Raw genomic sequence first — 20,105 nt, forward strand, 5'->3', positions numbered from 1 at the left:
GACCCCACCACCCATGCCCCCACACCGGGAAACGCCGCGGGAAATCGCGCTGAAAGCACCAAGTCCGTGTCGGAGTCGGGTTCAGGCAGCCAAAACCACGCCTGAGACGCGGGCTCGTTCCGTGGTACCACACCAAAGACGGCGGCTTGGCCGAAAGCGGCTCCTGCCAGCACCCAAGATGGCGGGGGCGGTCGAAAGTCACGTGATACCACACTACAGATGGCGGCACCCGTTCCTTTGGAATAGGGACAAAATGGTACCGCGGAGGAACGTCACTCCTCAGAGAAGCGTCTATTTGGCTGCCTGAAGCCGACCCCGACTCCAGCGCAGCAGACCCCGCGGTTTTAGCGCGATTTTCCGCGCCGTTTCCCGGTGTGGGGACGCGGGTGGTGGGGTGAGTGGCACCGGGGGCGGGCGGCGGGACCAGCTCTGTCCCGGCCACGCCGCACGGCTCCAGCACAGGACCCCCCGGGGCAATCCGAGGCATCTCAGCGGGGCGCGAGGAGTGCAGGGGCTGTGGGGATGATGCAGCGGAAGCTGCAGGCGGTACCCGCAGGGGCGGGGCCCCGCGATAGGCGCTGCACCGGCGGCTGCGGTTCCGCCCCTGCCCGCCCCCGTGTCCGCCCAAGCGCTCCCCGTGGCGCGGAAGGCGCGGGTGACTTTTCTCCGGCGGCCCTGTTCCCGCTGTGCCAGCGGCAGCTGCGCCAGGAAGGGGGAAAATCCCCTTGGCTTGGGCAGCTGTGGAGTCTGCCTCTGCAGTGGAAAACTCCGCGCTCTTCACTAAGACCATGTTGAGCCATACGAGCGGCTGAGGGTACGGGACTTCTTCAGCTGCAGAAGAGATTGAGCTGGGAACTCTTTAGGGGTCTGCAGCTTCCTCCCGAGGCGCAGCTCTGATGTCTGCTTTCTGTGACAGGACCCGAGGGAACGGCTGGAGCTGTGTCAGGGGTGGGTTAGGCTGGATATCACAAGAACGCTCTTCCCGCAGAGGGTGCTGGGCACTGGCCAGGCTCCCCAGGGAATGGGCACGGCCCCGAGGCTGCCAGAGCTCCAGGAGCGTTTGGACAGCGCTCTCAGGGATGCATAGGGTGGGATTGTTGGGGTGTCTGTGCAGGGCCAGGGGCTGGACTGATGATCGTTATGGGTCCCTTCTAACTCGGGATATTCCACGGTTCTATTCCACGACTGCTGTCGGGAAGACGCCGGCTCTGGCCGGCTCCCACGCGACCCGAGGCGCTGTGAGTACCGCAGCTCTTTGCCCAGCGCGGTGACTCAGTGGCGGCTCAGTCTGCACGGCTGCTCCTGAGCCTGTCCCTTACGTTTTGCTCCTCGTAATAATCCCGCAGCTGGGCTTACGATTGGCTGCGCTCAACGCACGGCTCGGTTTGTTTAAACCATAGCTCCGTCCCACGGCGGCCCCAGTGCCCACCCCCGTCCCCTCCCTTCCGGGGCGGGCGGCGCAGTGCGGAAGGACGCGGGGCCGGGAGGAAGCGGATCCCGCCGGCTCCGCGGCACCGGGCGGGGCGGGCGGGCGGGCGGACGGACGGTGAGTGGGGGCTGTGGTGGGGCGGGGGTCGGGGGGAGCTCCTACGGGCTCGGGTGCCAGGGGCGATGGAGCGGGCGCTGCCAGGCGTGTCCCGCTGCGCTGTGTGGGCAGTGCCGGCCCGGCGGTGGGAGCCCCGCGGCTTGGCCGTGCCCTGAGCCCGCCCGGGCGCGGAGCGGTCGGGGAGAGGCCGGAGCGGCAAGTGCGTGTCCGCTCTGGAGGTCAGGGAGCTGCCGGGAAGGGAGGGCAGAAAGCCCCGCTGCAGGCGCTCCGGAGCAATCCTCCTTCGCTGCGTTTTCCCAAGCCTTAGCACGGAAAATTGGGGTGCTCTCGCATTTGTTTATGGTTTGTTGCAGTGTGCGAGTTTTGTGGGTTTTTATTAAGATCTCGCTCGTGTGTGGCTGATGGGCAGCGTCACCAGTACGACACTGCGATGTTTCAGCCGCCGCAGGGCAGGGTTTAAATCCAAACCAAACCCTGCTTTCGTTTAAAAAAGAAAAAAAAAAAAAAGGCAAAAAAAAGCCGAAAATAGGTTGACATTTTTGAACGATCTTGACGGCTTCAGTGTTAAAAATATACTGACCTTTTGTACAAGGTCAGAATTAGTAAAATAGGTCTTAAAAAAATGGAAGGCTGCCCCTCTGCTTTTGGCATTAGTTTACCATGAAGGTGGTTGCTTCTCTTCCGTATTGCTGGTAGCTGGAAAACCTCCTTTTCTTTTTCTATTTCCCTAAGAAGGAATCATATTTATTAAGTATTGGGAAAGAAATTGCTTTAAACTAAAAGAGAGTAGGATTAGATTTAGGTATGTTCCCTGGGAAGGCGGTGAGGCCCTGGCACAGGGTGCCCAGAGAAGCTGTGGCTGCCCCCGGATCCCTGGAAGTGTCCAAGGCCAGGTTGGATGGGTCTTGGAGCAACCCGGGATATTGGAATGTGGCCCTGCCCATGGGCAGGGGGTGGAACTGGATGAACTTTAAGGTCCCTTCCAACACAAACCAGTGTGGGATTCTGCAAAATTCTAGTTGTCTCCAAGAAGCTTTTAAATAAATCCATATTTTGAAAGGTGTTTCTCTGTGTAGTTCTGGTTTTGAAACACTGTTATGTCGTCTTTAGCTAATCCCTGTACTTGTTTTGGAACGTAGCTAAACGTCTCATGCGGTAGAAAGAGGGAGTGGAGGTTTTTGTTGTTTGTTTTTGTTGAACACGCAAAATCCCTAGGAAAGGATGAGAGTCAAACCCGCTTCGCGGGAGGTGTCTGGAAGTACGGGGAAGTTTCACTAACATCATCTTGTGTTGGGCAGGGCTGCCTGCGATCGAGGCAAAATGGCTTTCAGTAAAGGATACCGTGTCTATCACAAGCTGGATCCACTTCCCTTCAGTGTGATCGTGGAAACCAGAAACAGAGAAGAATGTCTCATGTTTGAGTCTGGAGCTGTGGCTGTCCTCTGTAAGTCGATCTGTTTTGATAACTACGGTGTTAGAAAGGTGGCAGATTGACTCTGTGTGAGCCATTTATTTGTGGAATGTAAAGAAGCAGCAGGTCTCTTTTCCTGTTTGCTAATGGAGAGGCTTCTGATTTAAATGAGAAAAGGAAAAGAGACATTTTCTTATCTTCATCAGTTGAGAGAGAATTTTACACATTTAATTGCATTTTATTATGCATGTATATTTTCATGTCCACTAAATTTTCTTATAATGGCTTCCAACAACATCTTATTTCTTTGTTTCTCATCAACCGCATTTTGAATACATGGTAATTCATTTACAAGCTAATACTCTGTGTTGCGTTTCATAATAATAAATTCTATATTCTTAAATGTTATATTTTGGTTTTATGTCATTGTGTATGATTTTTTGATGGCTTTTTGATTTTAGCTTTATTTTGTCCCTGTGTTTTTTAACCTAGCTCAAAACTCTCTATTGATTTTTCTCGTAATAAAATGAGTAATATTTGGAGCAAGGTGTCTTGCACTGCAGAGTTATTTTTACATGTTCTAAGTGAGAAATGCGTGAGATATTTCCCTTAAATTCTTGGCCCTCCATTTTTTCTTTGTTGGAGGACACTAAAATGAGAAGTGCAGAGGAGAACCATAAGGCCTGTACATAGGCTTTTAAAATACATAAAATGATTAAATATGTTTGTGTTCTTTACCAAGTCAAAGCACCTTGTTGCACAGCGTTTCTGAGCTTGATTTTGGCTCTTTTATAGAAAGTTTTCATACCATGAAAGTAGTTTTCTCTTTAGCCAGCACCTGTTAGAAGCCTGGCACTGATGCGGTTGCTGCAGCTGTATGTTGGTCCAGGTGAACAGTGGGTGCTCTTCTCCTATTTTTGAAATTCTCTTTTTTTTTCTGGCACAGTTTCTTCTTACTACGTATTTAAGTAATCTCATTGACTTTGGTAGCAGTATCCATGTAAGGCACTGTAGTGTCGTTTGGGAATAAGTGTCCAGTCATAAAGGTAGTGAACAGGTTTAGTGCAAGCCATAAAATATTTTGAAGATTTGTGGAAAAGGTTGTTTTAGCCTGTGTTTAGTAATTACAGAACTTGCATAAGCTACTTAAAGGCCAACAGATGAAAAATTACTTGTTCCTGAAGGTTATGCTCAGAAGGGGCAGTAAGTCACTTCTTGTGCTGGAATACACTGTAGGCACCTGGACAAACGTCCTTCCCTTAACATAAAACCCATGTTAAAGTTCTTGCCGCCTTCTCTGCCTTGTTGTTACCAAGCAGAGGAAGCCAGACCTGAAGGAAGTTTGAAAGCCTCTCTCCCCCGGGTTCTGTACTTAGTGATAGCTGGTTATTAATCTGCAAAGCACTGTCCCTGGAATTCTAATTGGAAGGTTACACCATAGCAAATGTTCATACTCAGGTGGAAGTAGTCACTGAGTATTGTTTTCAGTAAGCTTTATCAGGATACTGCTTACTTTTTCTCTGTCTGGTACATGGGCATAGTTTTCCAATGAATATTCAGCAGTGGCATTTTTCTTTAATTCCTTTTTTTCCATTGGATTCCCTAAATTCTTTAGGTTCTGATACTTTTCTTAATGGTTGTAAGATCACAATCTTAAACTGACAGCAGAAAATGCCCAGAAGTTCCCTAGGTCAGGTTTTTTCCTTCTCTTTTTCTGCCTGCTGTTCCCATCTGGTATCTGTTCTTTTCAATGCGTATTTAAAGGAGTACAATTATTAGTGCCCAGGGAAGATCTGGGAATTGCTACTTCTCTGTCTCGCTAGTCATGTCACAGAATCCAGCCGGAAGATTCCAGTCTGTCGCTGTATAAACTTCCAGGTATTGGTACAGATAACAGACAAAGTTAATGAAATACTGTCCCTTGGGAAAGATTTCCCATGTTTGTAAAATCTGTGTGGATGGATAGAAAAATGGTTAGATCAAGTACATATCAATTTAAATCCAGAACAGCGGCACTTTAAACTGTCAAAAACTTCTGAGTTTTGATGATGGTGCTACCGCTTTTTAGACTACAAAAATTGACAATACTGACCTCAAAACTGTTAGACAGTTTTCCAAATATTTTAATAAATACTGGAGATTAAATAAGGTGTTTATACCTGATCGTAGTTCTTACCTGTATGTAGAATGTATAATGTATGCACAGCCTAGTGAAATACACTTTAGCATTAAAACTGATTCATGTGGCTCAGTTCCGAGAGCCTTAGTGAACTGCACCTCCTGGAATATCCACGTACAGAAATTTGGCTTTGAGGTGGGCTAACAGAAAGGAACGAAAGCTTACTGATCCTTTAAACGTCATCTTAAAGGAAGCACATCTGTCATTTTGCTGAGGGAAGGACAACTGCATTAACCTTCCTCCCCTGTGCCCTCGGTGAGGCACTGCAAGATGATTCAGAGGATTTAGCTCAGCCTCGGTAGGAAATGCTGCACAGCTCAGATGGTGGGTGATTTTCGGTGTGCGTGCCATGTGCTGTTCCAGTCAGCCAAGTTGGAGGGAAGCAGGGAAAAGGGTTGAAGTGATAGTTCAGAGGTGGTGGTTGTGTAGCTGTTCAGTCTGAACGTGGAAGCAGCCCAGGCCATGCTTCTGCTGGAAGTGTTCTGTGTGGATTGACTAATATTGCTGTGACCAAAACACCTTAGCAACACTTTGCTTTCTTTTGTACATTCAACACCACTTTGGTCAGCACGGCCCTGGTAGCTGGAGTCTGAGGGGATCCTTTTCAAAGCCTGGTGAGAGCACCTGGGTTTAAATGTCAGCAGCTTCACTGCTGATTTGTTTAGAATTTAGAGGGAGGATGTCATAGATCTATTCTTCTTATATTCCATATGAAATAGGCAGTATATTTATTCTTTGAAATAGGACTCTCTGAGATGTCTTACCTGGAAAGATTTCCCTTACTGGGCAGGAGTGTGTTCTCTCTCCCTCTTCCTGCTGGTGAGTCATCCCAAAACGAGTGGGAAGCTGTCTTTACTCCTGTCGGCTGCCGTGGAGAACATTCTGTCTGGGAAAACACTGAGCCGTGAGCACACCGAGCAGGAGCATCACGCACATCCTTGGACTTCGGTGTCAGAGGAAAGCTGAGGAGAGAGTGGGTGTGAGCAGGAGGAGGCACAGTGCCCACCTGGCCTCTCTGGAGCTGAAGTAAGAGCTGTATTAACCTGTGTGCAGCAGGCACCCTGGTAGTTATTCACTGCCATGGTTAGCAGTGCTACTCAGACCACTTCTTAGTAAGAAAGTTATTCCATGAATTTAGACCAAGGTGATCTCACCAGGCCTTGAAAAGCAATCTGGCAGTGTCCCCTCATCCCCAGCATCCTGATCTGAGCCAGCGTGAGGGGTGTGTCAATAAAAGAGGTATCAAAACTAATTAAACAGTTCTTTGGTTGGTTAATTTAATAAATGAGAGGTGGCGACTCCATTCTGATTTTGATGTCACCTCTGTGGTAATATTTAGGTGTTAGCTTTAATTTAAATACCAAAAATTTCACTGTCCTAATTTGTCAAAATCCTTGAAAGCCTCAAAACCAGATTGTGTTAATAAATTTTTCAGATTTTTTTTTCAGATTTTTCAGGTTCTACATCTTTTCAAGTGACAGTAGTGTGGACTTTTTCTCACCTGATGTAAGTGAGAAGTCTTGGGTCTGAAGGAAATGCACATAATTTCAGGATTGGGGTTTTGTTCCCAGCTCAGAGTCCCATATTCTACCTGGAAACTGTAGCCACTAACTTGAAATGTGTTGTCTCACGGCACCCTGGGAGCCCACCAAGAAGAGAACCCAACCATAGAAAGCCTGCATGGTGACTTTTAATGTGATCTGAGCCTTTTAATTGTTAAAACTGGGAAACTGATTTCTGGATCTGGAATGAAGCAGGATACATGTTGAACCAGATTGTCCTGCAAACAGGATTGTTGATGGGGTTCCATTTGGGTCACACTGGGAGGGTTGACATGTTGCCTTCAAAATAATTGAATCGGTCACCTTTCTTAAATGACTCTGTGATTGATAAGGTGTGCTTATTACAGATTACATTTTTAAATGCTGTTATCTGTTAATCCTTAATAAATACTGACTTGAAATTTTGTTGTTTTTCTCTTGATACTGCAAATGGGGCTTTCTGGCTTTTTTCAGAGGTACATTACAAATTGATTTGAAAATCACTTCATAGGTGTTGTGGTTTTGTGGAGTTTTTTGTTAGTTTGGTTTAGGTTTCTTAATATTGCTTGATAGTCATCATGAAAGCATAACATTTTTCCATTTTTGTAGGACTAAGGATAGGGGTCAGTAGGACTGGTGCCTTGAGCTTCTGGAGAGCAGACCTTGGCCTGTTGAGGAGACTGCATAGAGCCCCTTGGGAAGAGAATGGAAAGGAGTGTGGTGTAGCTATGTCTTCCTGATTTCATCTTGGTTTTCAGAAGTTTCTAGTGCTTGTTCTCGGTGTTGTAACACTTCCAACCACGGAAAGTTCCTTCTTGTACACTGCCCCGAAAGCAAAAGCCTGGAGTTGGTGAGCAAGGACCAGGGCAGGATGGAGGAAAGGATGCCATATTTGCCATTTTCCCCTGTGAATCTTGGCCTTAAAAAACAAATCGAGGTGGGAAAAGAGCAGGCAGTGTAAGATAGAAACACTTAGATGGTTGCTGTGGAAAAGCTTGGAGTTCACACTGAATTAAGTCCAATGTAACTGAAAACATGGCAAAAAATGCTTTTGGTTGGTTCTTGGGCACTTTAAGAAAATAAGAATTCATTAGTCACGGTAGGTTTCTCTATTTTTATTTGGTTGGTTGCTTTTGCAACCCTTTGCTGCTTTATTAGCCTTTGTTGGCCTTTCTTGTTGGTCCGAATTTGCAAAGCCCATGTTACTTCATTTACTTTGGGCATTTACTTAGTAGGGCTTAATGAGGATATTCAGCATTCTCTGCAATGGAAAAGAGAATAAATCCATAGAAGACAGAAAAGGCATTGTTCTGACATGTCATTAAATCTCAGCAGGCACCTTTAAGAAAAATCCTGCAAGAAGTTTGAAACAAAACCTTATCTTTCCGTAATAGTTTCAAATATGGAGGAAGATCACGGCAGCTTTCTGGTTATGGAAAGCTGAGTTTAGAAGAGTACATTGGCATCTTTAAACCCTTTCTAAAAACAGATTGGAAGAACCATGGTCTGAAGTTAAGAAGTTCTTTCCAGCCCAGTGGTTTTCTGGTTTAGAAAAACACAGTTTGGTGATGCTGACGACATGTTTTTAGATTGGCTGCAGGTTCTTAACACTTACCCTGAGTGAGGACTTTGGAAATAAATCCTCCTGCTGCTATAACTTTTTTTATTACATCTGTATTACAGGAATATTAGTGCAATAGGTATCAGTGCAATAAGGTAAAGAAACTTTTTAAAAATCCACTTACTGAAACATTGAATGGGGTTATCAAGCTGTGGTTAAATAATTGTTTGATCTATATTAAATTGTCTGATCCACTTCAGTAAAAGAGCTGGCGGAACAGAAGGGGTGGGCTTGTGCACAGGCAGAGCTATACTGAGATTAGGGAATACTTGTTAGGAAGAGAATTCTAAGTAAAAGAGTGCTTTTTTTATTCTAAAGAAAATACAGGTTTTATTCTAAATGGCATAGCTAGTGTGAGAGAGAGAGAGAGCACAGCAGAATTCCAGGGCAACAGGCATTTTGATTTACTCTTCTTCATGTCATATTCTGCGGTTTTTAGTGTCAAAGGGAAGTGGTGCTGATTCTAGGTACCCACAGCATCTTGATCCCTGTAGATCCAGTGGCAAAGCTGAAATTGTTGGTCTTGCCCTTCTGGTGCAGTCTCGGTCACGAGAAGAAGCTCAGGATGGGTGGGATCCTGCTGCTCTGCAGCCAAGCTTGCGGGCTGGGCTGTTCTAGTGCTGATGAAAGGGCTGAAATGTACACTTTACTCGCGGGGGAGCAATGGCAGATACACTTCAATTTCTTCTAAAATATGACAGAGTTGTTTTGGGTTTTTTTTCCAAAACCGTCTGTGAAAATTGTGTCTTCCTAATTCATCTATGACATGGCTTTTAAATACCAGTTTTTGTGGACCTGAAAGAGTTTGGATTTGCTTGGAATGTATCTAAGATAGTTAAAATGCACTCGTGATGATGTTTTTAGAGATAATACTGCCACATCATGGTTTTATTCTTGGAGAAAAAGGGTAATCTTTTCAGGAAAAAAGCAACATTTAGCACTAATTTTAATTGTAGGAGAGCATTCTCAGGCGTCTTATTTGTCTGTGTTGTAGATGCTTTTTATAAGAGATGATGTTGTTAAAAATGCCAGTGTACTTCTTTAATACCACTTGGAGCTTTTGCAGGTCCTTTTTTTCTTGCTTAAAGACATAGCGTGATCATACTGTGTCATAGAATCAAATTCTCATTTCCCATTATAAAGTGCCATATGCTCATACATTTTGATTTTTTTTCCAGAAGCGTCACGTAAACACTGCTTTCGTAATCCCTCAGGTTTTCAGTTTGAAGTGGCTCGTTCTTGGTGCCATAGTATCAGGGCTTTTACATCAGCAAATCTTACTGTGGTTTTCTCTCCACAGCTTCTGCAGAAAAAGACACAATCAAGAATACGTACTCCAAAGTCATGGATGCGTATGGCCTCTTGGGGGTGTTAAGATTAAACCTTGGTGAGTCAAATATGTAGAACTTGACTTTTTCATTTGGGGAAGAATACTGTGCTGCTCCTGTAAAACTGGATCTTTGCAACAGGAACTGGGCTCATTTTTTTCTATTTGGTTTGTTGTTTTGGTTTTTTCTTTGTAGAGTAACTTACAAGTTTGGAGCCCTCCCAGAAATGAGGTAGTGGACAAAAATAACTTTCGGTTTTGCAATCCCTGTTCTTTGCAGTGTAGTTTCTCCTTTTCTTCTGTTGAACTTGGGAATGTGTTCTAGGTGTTGGTTCTTTTTGTACTTTTTTCAGGCAAACTGAGGTGGGCTTGCATGCCTTTAGCACATAAATGAATCAACATCCTACTATGCTAAGATCCATTCTCTTACCTGTGCCTTTCCTTGTTTTGCAGGAGACACGCTGTTACATTATCTGGTTCTGGTAACAGGATGCATGTCTGTGGGAAAGATTCAGGACTCTGAAGTTTTCCGAGTTACTTCCACCGAGTTTGTGTCCTTGCGAGTTGACCCAACAGATGAGGATCGTATTTCAGAAGTGCGCAAAGTGCTCAACTCCGGGAACTTTTATTTTGCGTGGTCTGCAACTGGTGTCAGCTTAGACCTGAGTCTCAGTGCTCACCGCAGCATGCAGGAGCACAGTACTGACAACAGGTTCTTTTGGTGAGTTCAGAATTGGTTCAGCAAGCATTATGTAGAGTAATGAATCCTTCCACAAAGTAATGCCTGGCAAGTTTTTATCCTTGTCTTTCCCAGCTCTTACACGTACACCTTTCTCCCACAAATCTTGAGGAGATAGAATAGCATTTCTTGAACTCTTAAGGGCAGAAGTATGGTACTAATGACAGGATGTTTCTGTGACTGCTTTGAGTTTCTTATTCGGAAGACACAGACAGATTTTTTTACTGCTTATATTGTATTTTCATCTGAACATCTGCTGTCGTGTTGTGTTTCAGTTTTGGTGCCTCTTAGTTCTTCATCAGTTGTGTCAGTTTTTTAAATGGGTGTGGTAATGAAGCTTCAAAGAAAAAAAATTACTGTTTTGTACATTCTGGGTTCTAAAATGGTGTGGTGTTTATAGGTAGGTTCCAAGGGGGTTTTCAACTTATGAAAGCACTTCAAAAGTTTTGTTACTCAGAAAATTGCTGATTTTATTGAGACGGCAGGTAGGCTGTGCTACAAAGTGCACTTTGCTTGGCTGCTGCACTCACTATTCTTTTACTGGATATTTTTGAATAAAGTGTAAGTTTTCACATAAAGAGTTTTTGGTAGAAGGAATCCTGCTGTTTCTGCCAATCAGCAGCTTAAATAATGCCAGTAACGCACACTGTCATGTCAGAAATTCTGGTCCCTTCAACATCTGTTAAAAACACTCTGTGTGTCCAAGAACCTCAGAAGGGTGCTGAAGGCTTGGCTTTACGCTGTTAGAACAGGTGAAAAGCTACATGCTTCCCTCTCTTCTGGCCAAAATACACCAAGCCAGCTCTGGCATATGAGCCAATGCTTCTCTAGTCTCTGCCGCTATTTCGGTCAGGTGGAGGAATCTGATCAAGTATAAGACAAAATGATGAAGGTAGAAAGTAAGCTCAGGTCTCTTGTAAACTTTGCTCTTTTGGGGACATTTAAATGAAAGTTACATCACAAAACTATCGCATGCCTATTTTCCTGTTCTTACTTGTGCTAGTAGATGTAAATTGTAAGGAGTTAGTAGTTGGCTTAACAGTTTGAGCTGGATTGTAATTCCTTCCACTTATTTGATGGTTGTTTTCTCCCTGATAGGAACCAGTCACTGCATTTACATCTGAAGCACTATGGTGTGAATTGTGATGACTGGTTGTTACGTCTCATGTGTGGAGGAGTGGAGATCAGGACAATTTATGCAGCTCACAAGCAGGCAAAGGCTTGTCTCATTTCACGACTAAGCTGTGAACGGGCTGGCACCAGATTTAATGTCCGGGGAACAAATGATGATGGTCACGTTGCCAATTTCGTTGAAACAGAGCAGGTATGTTATGCTCCAGTGCCCATGGCTTGGCTGACGAGCCAGTATAAGCCCACGTGTGGTTAGATTTTTGCTCTAAATCGACAAATTTCAAGTCAAGCCTGCCACCAGCAGATATTGGAATAGTTTCTTTGGTGCTAAATTAGGAAGCTAAGTAGGTTACGTAACTTGATCATCTTGGTTTTTAGTGTGGCTTATGGTCAGGGCATGCCTGGGTCTGAGTTGCAGTAGCTTAAGAAGGTGCTGAACTCCTGTGGGTAGCTGTGCTTCCCCTGAGCCCCTTGAGCCGCATGGCCGCATGTGCCACTTCTGGCCTGAGCTAATCTAAAGTAAAAGAAATGGGCAAAAGGGATTTTTTGGCAAATACCAAAACACTGGTGTCCGGTGGCTCGGGAAAGATAAAAGCATTCCACTTAGCACAGCTCCTCTGAATGGCAGCTTGTAAAGCCGCTGTAATTCTGCTGCCTTGGATTTCATAGCTCTGCCCTCATTATACAGAAATGGGAGAACCTGCTAAATCTTTCTTTGCTGGCTTTCCTTGGCTCACTTTCCATGATAACCTATTCCCGAGGGGTTGGTCCTGCAGCTGTGTTCATGCTCCTAGGTTTCTCTGGCTGACTCACTGACTCCTTCGAGAACCCAGGTGACTGAAGGAGGGCTTTGTCCAGGAAGGGCTCTGCTTCTACACCTCCAGTTTAAGGAGTTTAGTCAGAACGCTCTTGTTACGCTTTCTCTGCCCGAGTTTCCTGGCGTGCCAATGTCACTGAACGGCTGTGGCGTGTTATTCCACTTCAGGTGTCCTTTCCTGGATACTTCATGGATGGTGCTATGTTGGTTTCTGATGCAGGAAATCTGTGCAAGTGTTCTGAGTAGGCTGCATGGTGATTTTCTGTGCATTGGTGTTTATTTTAACTGTTCCTGCAGAGAAGTCTTACCAAGTTATTTATCTTACTCCTAGTGCAGAAATTACTCAAGCCCAAATAATAAAAGCTGTATTTCCTTACACATTGTGAATTGTGATTCTGCAAGGGAGCGTGAGAGCGACGGAACTTTTTGTAGGAATTGTTCAGAGAGGATAAAGAGAAGTCTCGGAAACGCAGTATTTTAGCTGGTAGTGTGGAATGTGTAATACATAAATATTTTATTTGCTCCACATTTAGTTAAGGCTAAGAGGTCTAAAATCTTACACTGTGATAATTACTAACACTATGCTTTACTTCCCTTAACAGGTGATATATTTAGATGACTCTGTGTCATCTTTCATACAGATTCGAGGATCTGTTCCATTATTCTGGGAACAGCCAGGGCTGCAGGTAAGCAGGAGATAGATTTAATTATACAGATAATTCTTATTCGTGTCCTTTTAAACATCATCTACTAGCCTTTGGGCTCTTCTTCACAGTTGCCTGTGAGGGTGAGGTGATCCTTTGGGAGCACGTTGGTGCTATTGTGACTCACCAAGCCTGCTCTTCTCAAATCCAAAAGTTGCTTTGCAAAAAGAATGTCCATTCTTTTTTCCATGTCTTCTCTTTGAAGTTCTGACTTTTTCCTCTTTTAAATGGGTTATCTAAGGGCGTCCAAAGAGACTGTTTTCTTCTGAGTTGTTCTTGAGAAGAAGTCTTTTCAAGAAGTCAATAAGGATCAAGACCTACTCTAGTAGATTTTCATCACAATTTTCTTGAAAGAGGGACTGGTTCAGCAGCTACTACCATGATTCATTTTTTACAGGAAGGGTTAAAAAAAAGTTTGTGCCTTACTCTAGGTTCTTTAGACATACCAGTATCTTGCAGTAGCACTGCTGAAACGTTTACATGCCTTTTACTCAAAATTACAATTTAATGTAATCTCGGTGTCGTAGGTGGGATCCCATCGTGTCAGGATGTCAAGGGGTTTCGAGGCGAACGCACCAGCTTTTGACAGGTGAAAAATGTCTAAAGCTTTTGTTAATGCACTGCAAACCTCTGATAAGTTCTGCTGCATCACAGAGATGGGATATGTTATTCCAAATGGGAGGCTTTGTCTGTACAAAAGTGGGATTCAGCAAAGCTGGGAACTGCCTGGGGATTGCTTATGCCTTTGAATGCTTCGTTGGAAAGTGTGAATAAAATTGATATTGAATACTTTGCAACATCTCACTCAGTGTTGCAGGTGTTGCTGTTCATTTTCTGCGTGCCAGAAGATGACTGTGGAATTTTTCTTCTGTTAACAGGCATTTCCAAACCCTTAAAAATTTATATGGCAAGCAAATTATTGTAAATTTACTTGGGGCAAAAGAAGGGGAGCACATGCTCAGCAAAGCTTTCCAGGTGAGTGTGACAGTTCTTTCGCTGTGCATATCCTTGGAATTTGCTTGTTTGCAAGGAAGCTTTTACATAGCGTTTGGAAACCAAATCCCAGGTATGCTGTGCTCTGGGAGCTAAGATTGGATTTATCATAACAGCACTGCTTAAGATACATGATGTGAAATGAATTGTTAAAAGCTCTCTACATGATTCCTCTTTGATTCCGTTCAGATTGGTTACTGTACTGAAAAACTATTAACAGCAACATAGACAGTGTTGAGGGATTTTAAGTTATTTTCATATTTCATCCTTACTAGTGTCTTACTGAGAACGTAAGTCTTCTTTACCCTATAAAATTGATGAATAAATACATGATACTTTATGATACTTAATGCTGTGATATTTCTTTTAAGGCTATTTCTTTTGGAATAAATGGGTAAATCCCTTAATATTCTTTTAAAAACACAATCTATCACCTTAAACAAAGCTGCTGTGTGATTAGCAGGAAATGTTTGTTCAGAAGATGTTAACTATAAGTGGCTGCTTTCATTAAATCCCACTGGTTAGTTTAAAAGACAACGTCGGAACGCTCTTGTTATGCTTTCTCTGCCTGAACCTTGCAGTTCATAAATACCAACCATCTGAGGAGCTCTGTCTGAAGCCAGAGAACATGGCAGTAGCCATCTGTTATTTTCCTTCTCCCTTTTCCCTCTCTGTTGTAGTGATTGAATAGCTGGGGGCATTCACTGGGATATTTCCTGTATCCAGCCCTCCTGGTAGGATACAGGAGGGTTCCCAGATGTGCATCGATACCCAGGGCTTTGCCAGCACTGTCTGAGCACTTAAGGGTTTTTCAGGAAATATTAGGGCAAGTTTTGCTCAAGCCACTCTCCACAGCAACCTAAATAATTTGGGTGGGTTTTTTATCAGTAGTAGTTGTTAAAGTGTTTACTTAACCCCCATTGCTGACAGGCATGTCAGTGACTGTTGGTGAAAAGGGGTTTCACTGAAATGACCTTGTGCAGGTGAAAGCATTTGACAGCAGAAGAGGCTGTGGGCTGCCTTGGTGACCCCTGGGGTAGTAAGGGGAAAACCTGACTTTGTGACAAGGGAAACAAAAATACACATGGAATGTTAATCAGTTCTGAGTGATTTGTTTCAATGGTGGTAAAAATGGTTTCATTTTACCTAATAGAAAGCAAATAAAACAACTTTAAAAATATTTGTAGTCTCTTGTTTAGCTCCTACTTCTGTATGTTAAGGTACTGGTATATTTATACTTTTTTTTTCTGTTTACAATGCCAGAGCCATTTGAAAGCATCTGAACATTCAGCTGATATCAAAATGGTGAACTTTGACTATCATCAGATGGTTAAAGGTGGAAAGGCAGAAAAACTACACAGTGTGCTTAAACCTCAAGTCCAGAAATTCTTAGAGTGTGGATTTTTTTATTTTGATGGAAAGGAAGTGAAAAGGTTTGTGTGTATAACTTCCGTACATTTCCTCAGATTAAACTGTGGTGCTGGGATGTGTTTCACCCCTCAGCAAGAAGATAAGAGAAAGAATGTTGCTTCTGTTATTGTGGTTTTAGTGTATCCTGGATGATGCTTAACAGCTGAAATATGAGTCACTTATTTTACTCTGGTAAGATCTTGTTTCATTCTGTGTATGCTCTAAAAATTTTCAAGGAAGATCTCTGTGAGACATTCAAGGGGCAAGAATTCATTTCAGGCCTTTGACCTCACAATTTTGTGAAAATGGTCGATTGTCCTTTTTCTGGCGGGCAGCCACATGGGATTAATGACTATTTTTCTATCTTCCTGTATAACATGCTGAGTATTTCCCTCAGTGATGGAACATACCATTTTCTGTGTGTTGTGAATGTTCGTGTTCAGGGCAGTGTTTTTGACTGCACCTGGATCCCCTGCTTGAGAGATTGCTTTCTCTCAAGGCAGGATTGAGATGCATGTTTCCTGCTCTGCTCTGTACTTGTTCCTGATTCCTGGAGCAAAGGCTGTGCTTATCTCGACAGGAAAAGAGAAGCAGGGCAAGAAATAGGCAACATTCCTTCTCTTCTCCCTTCCACACCCTTCCTCCTTTTAACTCGTGCGGAGCCAAGTGCTGCATGAGGTTCTCCCTGAGAAAGAGTTGCTGAATGATGAGGGGATGAGCTCCAAACAGCTCTGAAAGTGGCATGTGTTTTTTTTATTGGGTGATTCAAATAATGCCATCGTAAATCAAAATGCAACAGGCTGAAAGCAAAACAAAAAATTGTGGCTTGTGACAGCTCAGAGATTTGTGTTAGTGAAAGGTACAGTAAAAATGCTTGTGAGTTCATGGACCGTCTCATTTGGGAAATGTCAGGCTTTTTGCTTTGTATTTCAAATCAAATGCAGAGATAGTAATGCCAAAGGAAAAAAGTCTTGAAGAAAGTTCTTCAGAACTTGCTGCAGCTTGTGGTTAGTTCTCCAGGTAAAGGTGCTGAAACCATACTGACCTTGGCGCACGAAGTGGGCAGGGGGAATGACAAAAGTAAGGGGTAAGTGTGTGTCCTTGGGAGAGTCACTGGAATTTTGTACTCCTAGCTGAGCAAGCAGTACATGGATGCTGATTAACATGATCCTTTTGAGAGGTTTCTAGCAGGAGTTAACTGGGCTTCTCCCAAAGGAAGTGGAGCAGTTCTGAGTGCCTATGGGCCTCAAACATCACTTGAGCTCAAGGAGAGAGGCTTGTTTTTAATTTTTATGAGCAAGTAATGAGGAGTTGGAATTGGCTTTAGTTATATCACAAATTCTTGTTACTTTTTGTTAAACAAATTTGAGAACTGTCTCAGTAATTTTTTTTCCATTTTTGTTGTAACTTAAGAGTTACTTCTGAGGTTCTTTGAAAGTGTGTTAGTTGAATTGTTTGAAAAGAAAACTTAATCCTGCATAACACTTTAACTAACCAAGCAAGGAGGATTGGGAGAAACTGAAGCAGAAAGACTAATGTTATTTGCAGAAAATGCCTGAGCTGTGTTCAGTGAGCACTTGAAGATCACCCTCTGTTGCTGACACGTTTATAAATATCCTTGTGGGGCAGGAATGTCGCACTGACAATGCCCTGATTTACTGCTCTGGTTCAGATCTCCCTGTCCCTGCCTCTGTTGAGGAGATGTGTGTTAGATGAGTTGTTTCACTTGTTTTCCCTCTCCCGTTGTCCTTGGCACAGATCCCAGAGCGGCACCGTCAGGACCAACTGCTTGGACTGTCTGGATAGAACAAACAGTGTGCAGGCCTTCTTTGGCTTGGAGGTAGGAAACTCACATCCAGCTGCTGCTTCTGGGGTACTTAGGCTGTAAAAGTAGTGTCACCTTCCCTAGGAAAGGTGAATGAACTTTTCGTGGGTGGATTTGTAGTGTGAGATGCTCTGAGTTCTGAGAGAAGACCTTCAGCATGTTTGAAAGTGAACAAGTATGGGTGCTGTAAGGTCAAACCTAGCAAAGTCATGATTTTTTTGTTTTCTGATTTTTAGTTATTTAAAACGCTCTTCTTAAGAGGAATTTCTGCGAGAATTGTACAAGGCATTGGTTGTAGAACAGACATATCTGATTCTGGAATATGTAGTGCTTGGCTGCTGCATTAACACAAGTTTTCTATGGAATAAGAATAAATCTTTCTACACTCTTGATGTGTAGAGTACTTACATGTCAAACTTAGCTTTGAAGGTCTGTTTTTTCCTTTCTTACCCTTCTAAGAACTGGATAATGTTTTTTTAAACTCATTGTGTCAGATTTTTCAGCAATGAGAATTAAATTATGATTTCAGCTGAAGTATGAGAGCCAAAAGCATAGAACTAATTAATAAGAAGGGAAATGGTTAATCCTGAAGAACTGCTTACTTAATTTTAAAATTCTATTAAATGAGATATATGAATTCTTACTTGATTTAGTACAGTTAGATACTTAAAATAACAGGACTGAACTCTGGATGACGCCCTGAAATAAGAGCAAGCACCCAATTTCTAAAACTTCTTGCTTATTTCTTCCTAATTTTGTCTTGCAAGTTTCCTTTTGTATCTTTCGTTGATTCCTGTCCAACCTTCAGAATTTTGCTTTTGTGTGTCTGTTATTTTAGGCTCCTCCTTTTTGCTGTCAGACACCCTAAGGTTTTAAGGATTTTTGAAAGCTCTTGAAAATAGCTTCTGTGTTTAGTTTGGTGAACTTTAAGATGAAAATGTGTACAAATCTGCTAGATAATTATTTTCCATTTTTACTACCTATCTTCAAAAGAAAATGAAGTGTTGGTGCTAATTACATGTATGATGCAGCCTTTAAAGTGTGATATGGTGACAGTTTGCTCGGAATGATGCATATAAACCCCAGATTTGTGGAGTTTTATGCATAATGCTGAAAAATAGGATGTGCCTTTTAACAAATATATTTAAAGTTTTGGTTTTTTTTTTTTGCTAATGTTGTCTTCACCTGTTGCAGATGCTAACAAAACAGCTGGAGGTATTAGGATTAGCTGAGAAGCCTCAGTTAGTTACTCGCTTTCAGGAGGTTTTCCGATCCATGTGGTCTGTGAATGGTGATTCTGTCAGTAAAATTTATGCTGGAACCGGAGCCCTTGAAGGAAAGGCCAAGGTAAACTACATCTTTTCAAATGTTTTAGCAGTGTTCACTATGGGTTTTAATAAATTCTGCCATTAATATAGCAATGGCGAGATTCTCTTTAAAAAATATGTTCTTTGTAATCCTAAAACAATCCCAAACAAAAGGCAACCAACCGAAAAAATTAGCTTCAAATGGTTGGTTCTGTTGATAAGCAGGTCACGTTCCTGTACATCCCTTCCTAGGCGCGCTCCTGCCTCGCAGATAACACCATTCTGTGTAAAGGATAAGGCGCAAATCTTCAATTTCTTTAGAACATAGTTTGGAAAAGTGTATAGTCAAATTGGCTTTAGTTTCTTTTGATTCTTTTCACGTTTCTCTCTGTGCCTCTGCTGTTATTTCATTCACTGTATCTCCTTTTCAAGTGTGTTTGATATGATGTTGTTTGTGTTTTTAGTGTTTAATAGTGTTAATGCTAAACAAGTTGTAGCTGATGGGTTTTGTTTGAATGTTTGTCCAGCTTTTTCTTTTTAGTTCTGCAGTTACTGAAAACACCACAAATTACATTTCTACCCTGCTTTCTAATGCTGTGACAACAGTTCTGTGTTCCACGACAGTGTAATGTTTCTCTTCAGCTTGTTTTGTCTTGGTTGATGCCTGGGTTGTTCCCATGTTCTAATGCTGTCTTTTGGGTTTTTTTCCTCAAAATGTTGCTTTTTTGTTTCCTTAATCCTGTCCCTTGCCAAGTGATACCTGTCAAGACAAACAAATGTTGAACCGTAGCAATTTTTGCCTTTAGTTCCTTCAAAAACATCTTTTCACATTGTTCTTTCTGCTGAAGAATGTGCTGCTTTTCATTCCATGTTATAGCCGATGTACCCATAGCCAACTGTTCTGGATTTTCCATCATTTGTTCATTCACACTGTGCCAGGGTCCTTCTCTGCTCATGTAGGAGGTATCACAGCAAAACACATGAGAAGAAAAGAGCTCAGATAAACTTGTTGCTTATTTTGCCCCTTGACTGATGCATACAAGACTTCTTCATTTGGGAATTGCTTGTATTTTACTATAGAGTGGAATTTGGTTCAAGATGTTTAGTTTTATTTTCTCACAAAAATGTCACCCAGACTGCCAGGAAAACAGCAGTAAGTATTTTATGGAGTGTCTCCCCTTGTCTTGACTTTGCCATTCCACCTTCTTAATTCCTTTTCCTAAATTAATAGTTTTCTATTTCATCTAGTTCATTTGGCTATTTGTTTTTTGTTTTTTTTTTTACTTTAAAAAATGCATTTAATGTATTTACATTTCCATTTTTAATGTTTAAAACATAGAGTAGATGTCCTGGTTCCAGACTCTTAAACCACGACAGTACATTTACTCTGCTGTCTTTAGAATAATGCTGGATCCCTGCCCCGGGACAGCTCTAATTAGTATCACATCTCATAAATCATACCCAGCATCTCTGACACAAGTCCTGTCTATTCAGAGAGGATCTTTAATGCTTGCAAAGCCATGCAATACTCGCTCTTGTTTCAATGCACATGAC

The 20,105-nt window shown here is 42.7% G+C and overlaps 1 protein-coding gene across 9 annotated transcripts in view; it reads left to right on the forward strand.

Annotated features, from left to right (window-relative positions):
- Nucleotides 1-725: 725 nt before the first annotated feature.
- Nucleotides 726-20,105, forward strand: part of SYNJ1 (synaptojanin 1) — a 49,582-nt gene continuing 30,202 nt past the window's right edge. For 4 of the 9 annotated variants that reach the window (XM_082278826.1, XM_082278829.1, XM_082278830.1 and 1 more), the window contains exons 1-11: nucleotides 726-948; nucleotides 2,845-2,990; nucleotides 9,599-9,685; nucleotides 10,079-10,346; nucleotides 11,463-11,688; nucleotides 12,915-12,998; nucleotides 13,544-13,605; nucleotides 13,895-13,991; nucleotides 15,273-15,442; nucleotides 17,178-17,259; nucleotides 18,439-18,591. In XM_082278826.1, coding sequence (XP_082134952.1) covers nucleotides 2,867-2,990; nucleotides 9,599-9,685; nucleotides 10,079-10,346; nucleotides 11,463-11,688; nucleotides 12,915-12,998; nucleotides 13,544-13,605; nucleotides 13,895-13,991; nucleotides 15,273-15,442; nucleotides 17,178-17,259; nucleotides 18,439-18,591 — 1,353 coding nt within the window. In that variant the 5' untranslated portion in view covers nucleotides 726-948; nucleotides 2,845-2,866. Of the gene's footprint in view, nucleotides 949-1,512; nucleotides 1,547-2,844; nucleotides 2,991-9,598; nucleotides 9,686-10,078; nucleotides 10,347-11,462; nucleotides 11,689-12,914; nucleotides 12,999-13,543; nucleotides 13,606-13,894; nucleotides 13,992-15,272; nucleotides 15,443-17,177; nucleotides 17,260-18,438; nucleotides 18,592-20,105 lie in introns of those variants that run through there. The other 5 variants (XM_082278833.1, XM_082278831.1, XM_082278834.1 and 2 more) reach the window with 3 other exon arrangements.

This window comes from Coloeus monedula (assembly GCF_965178545.1).
Source record: "Coloeus monedula genome assembly, chromosome: 3".
In the NCBI taxonomy this organism is placed as follows: Eukaryota; Metazoa; Chordata; class Aves; order Passeriformes; family Corvidae; genus Coloeus; species Coloeus monedula.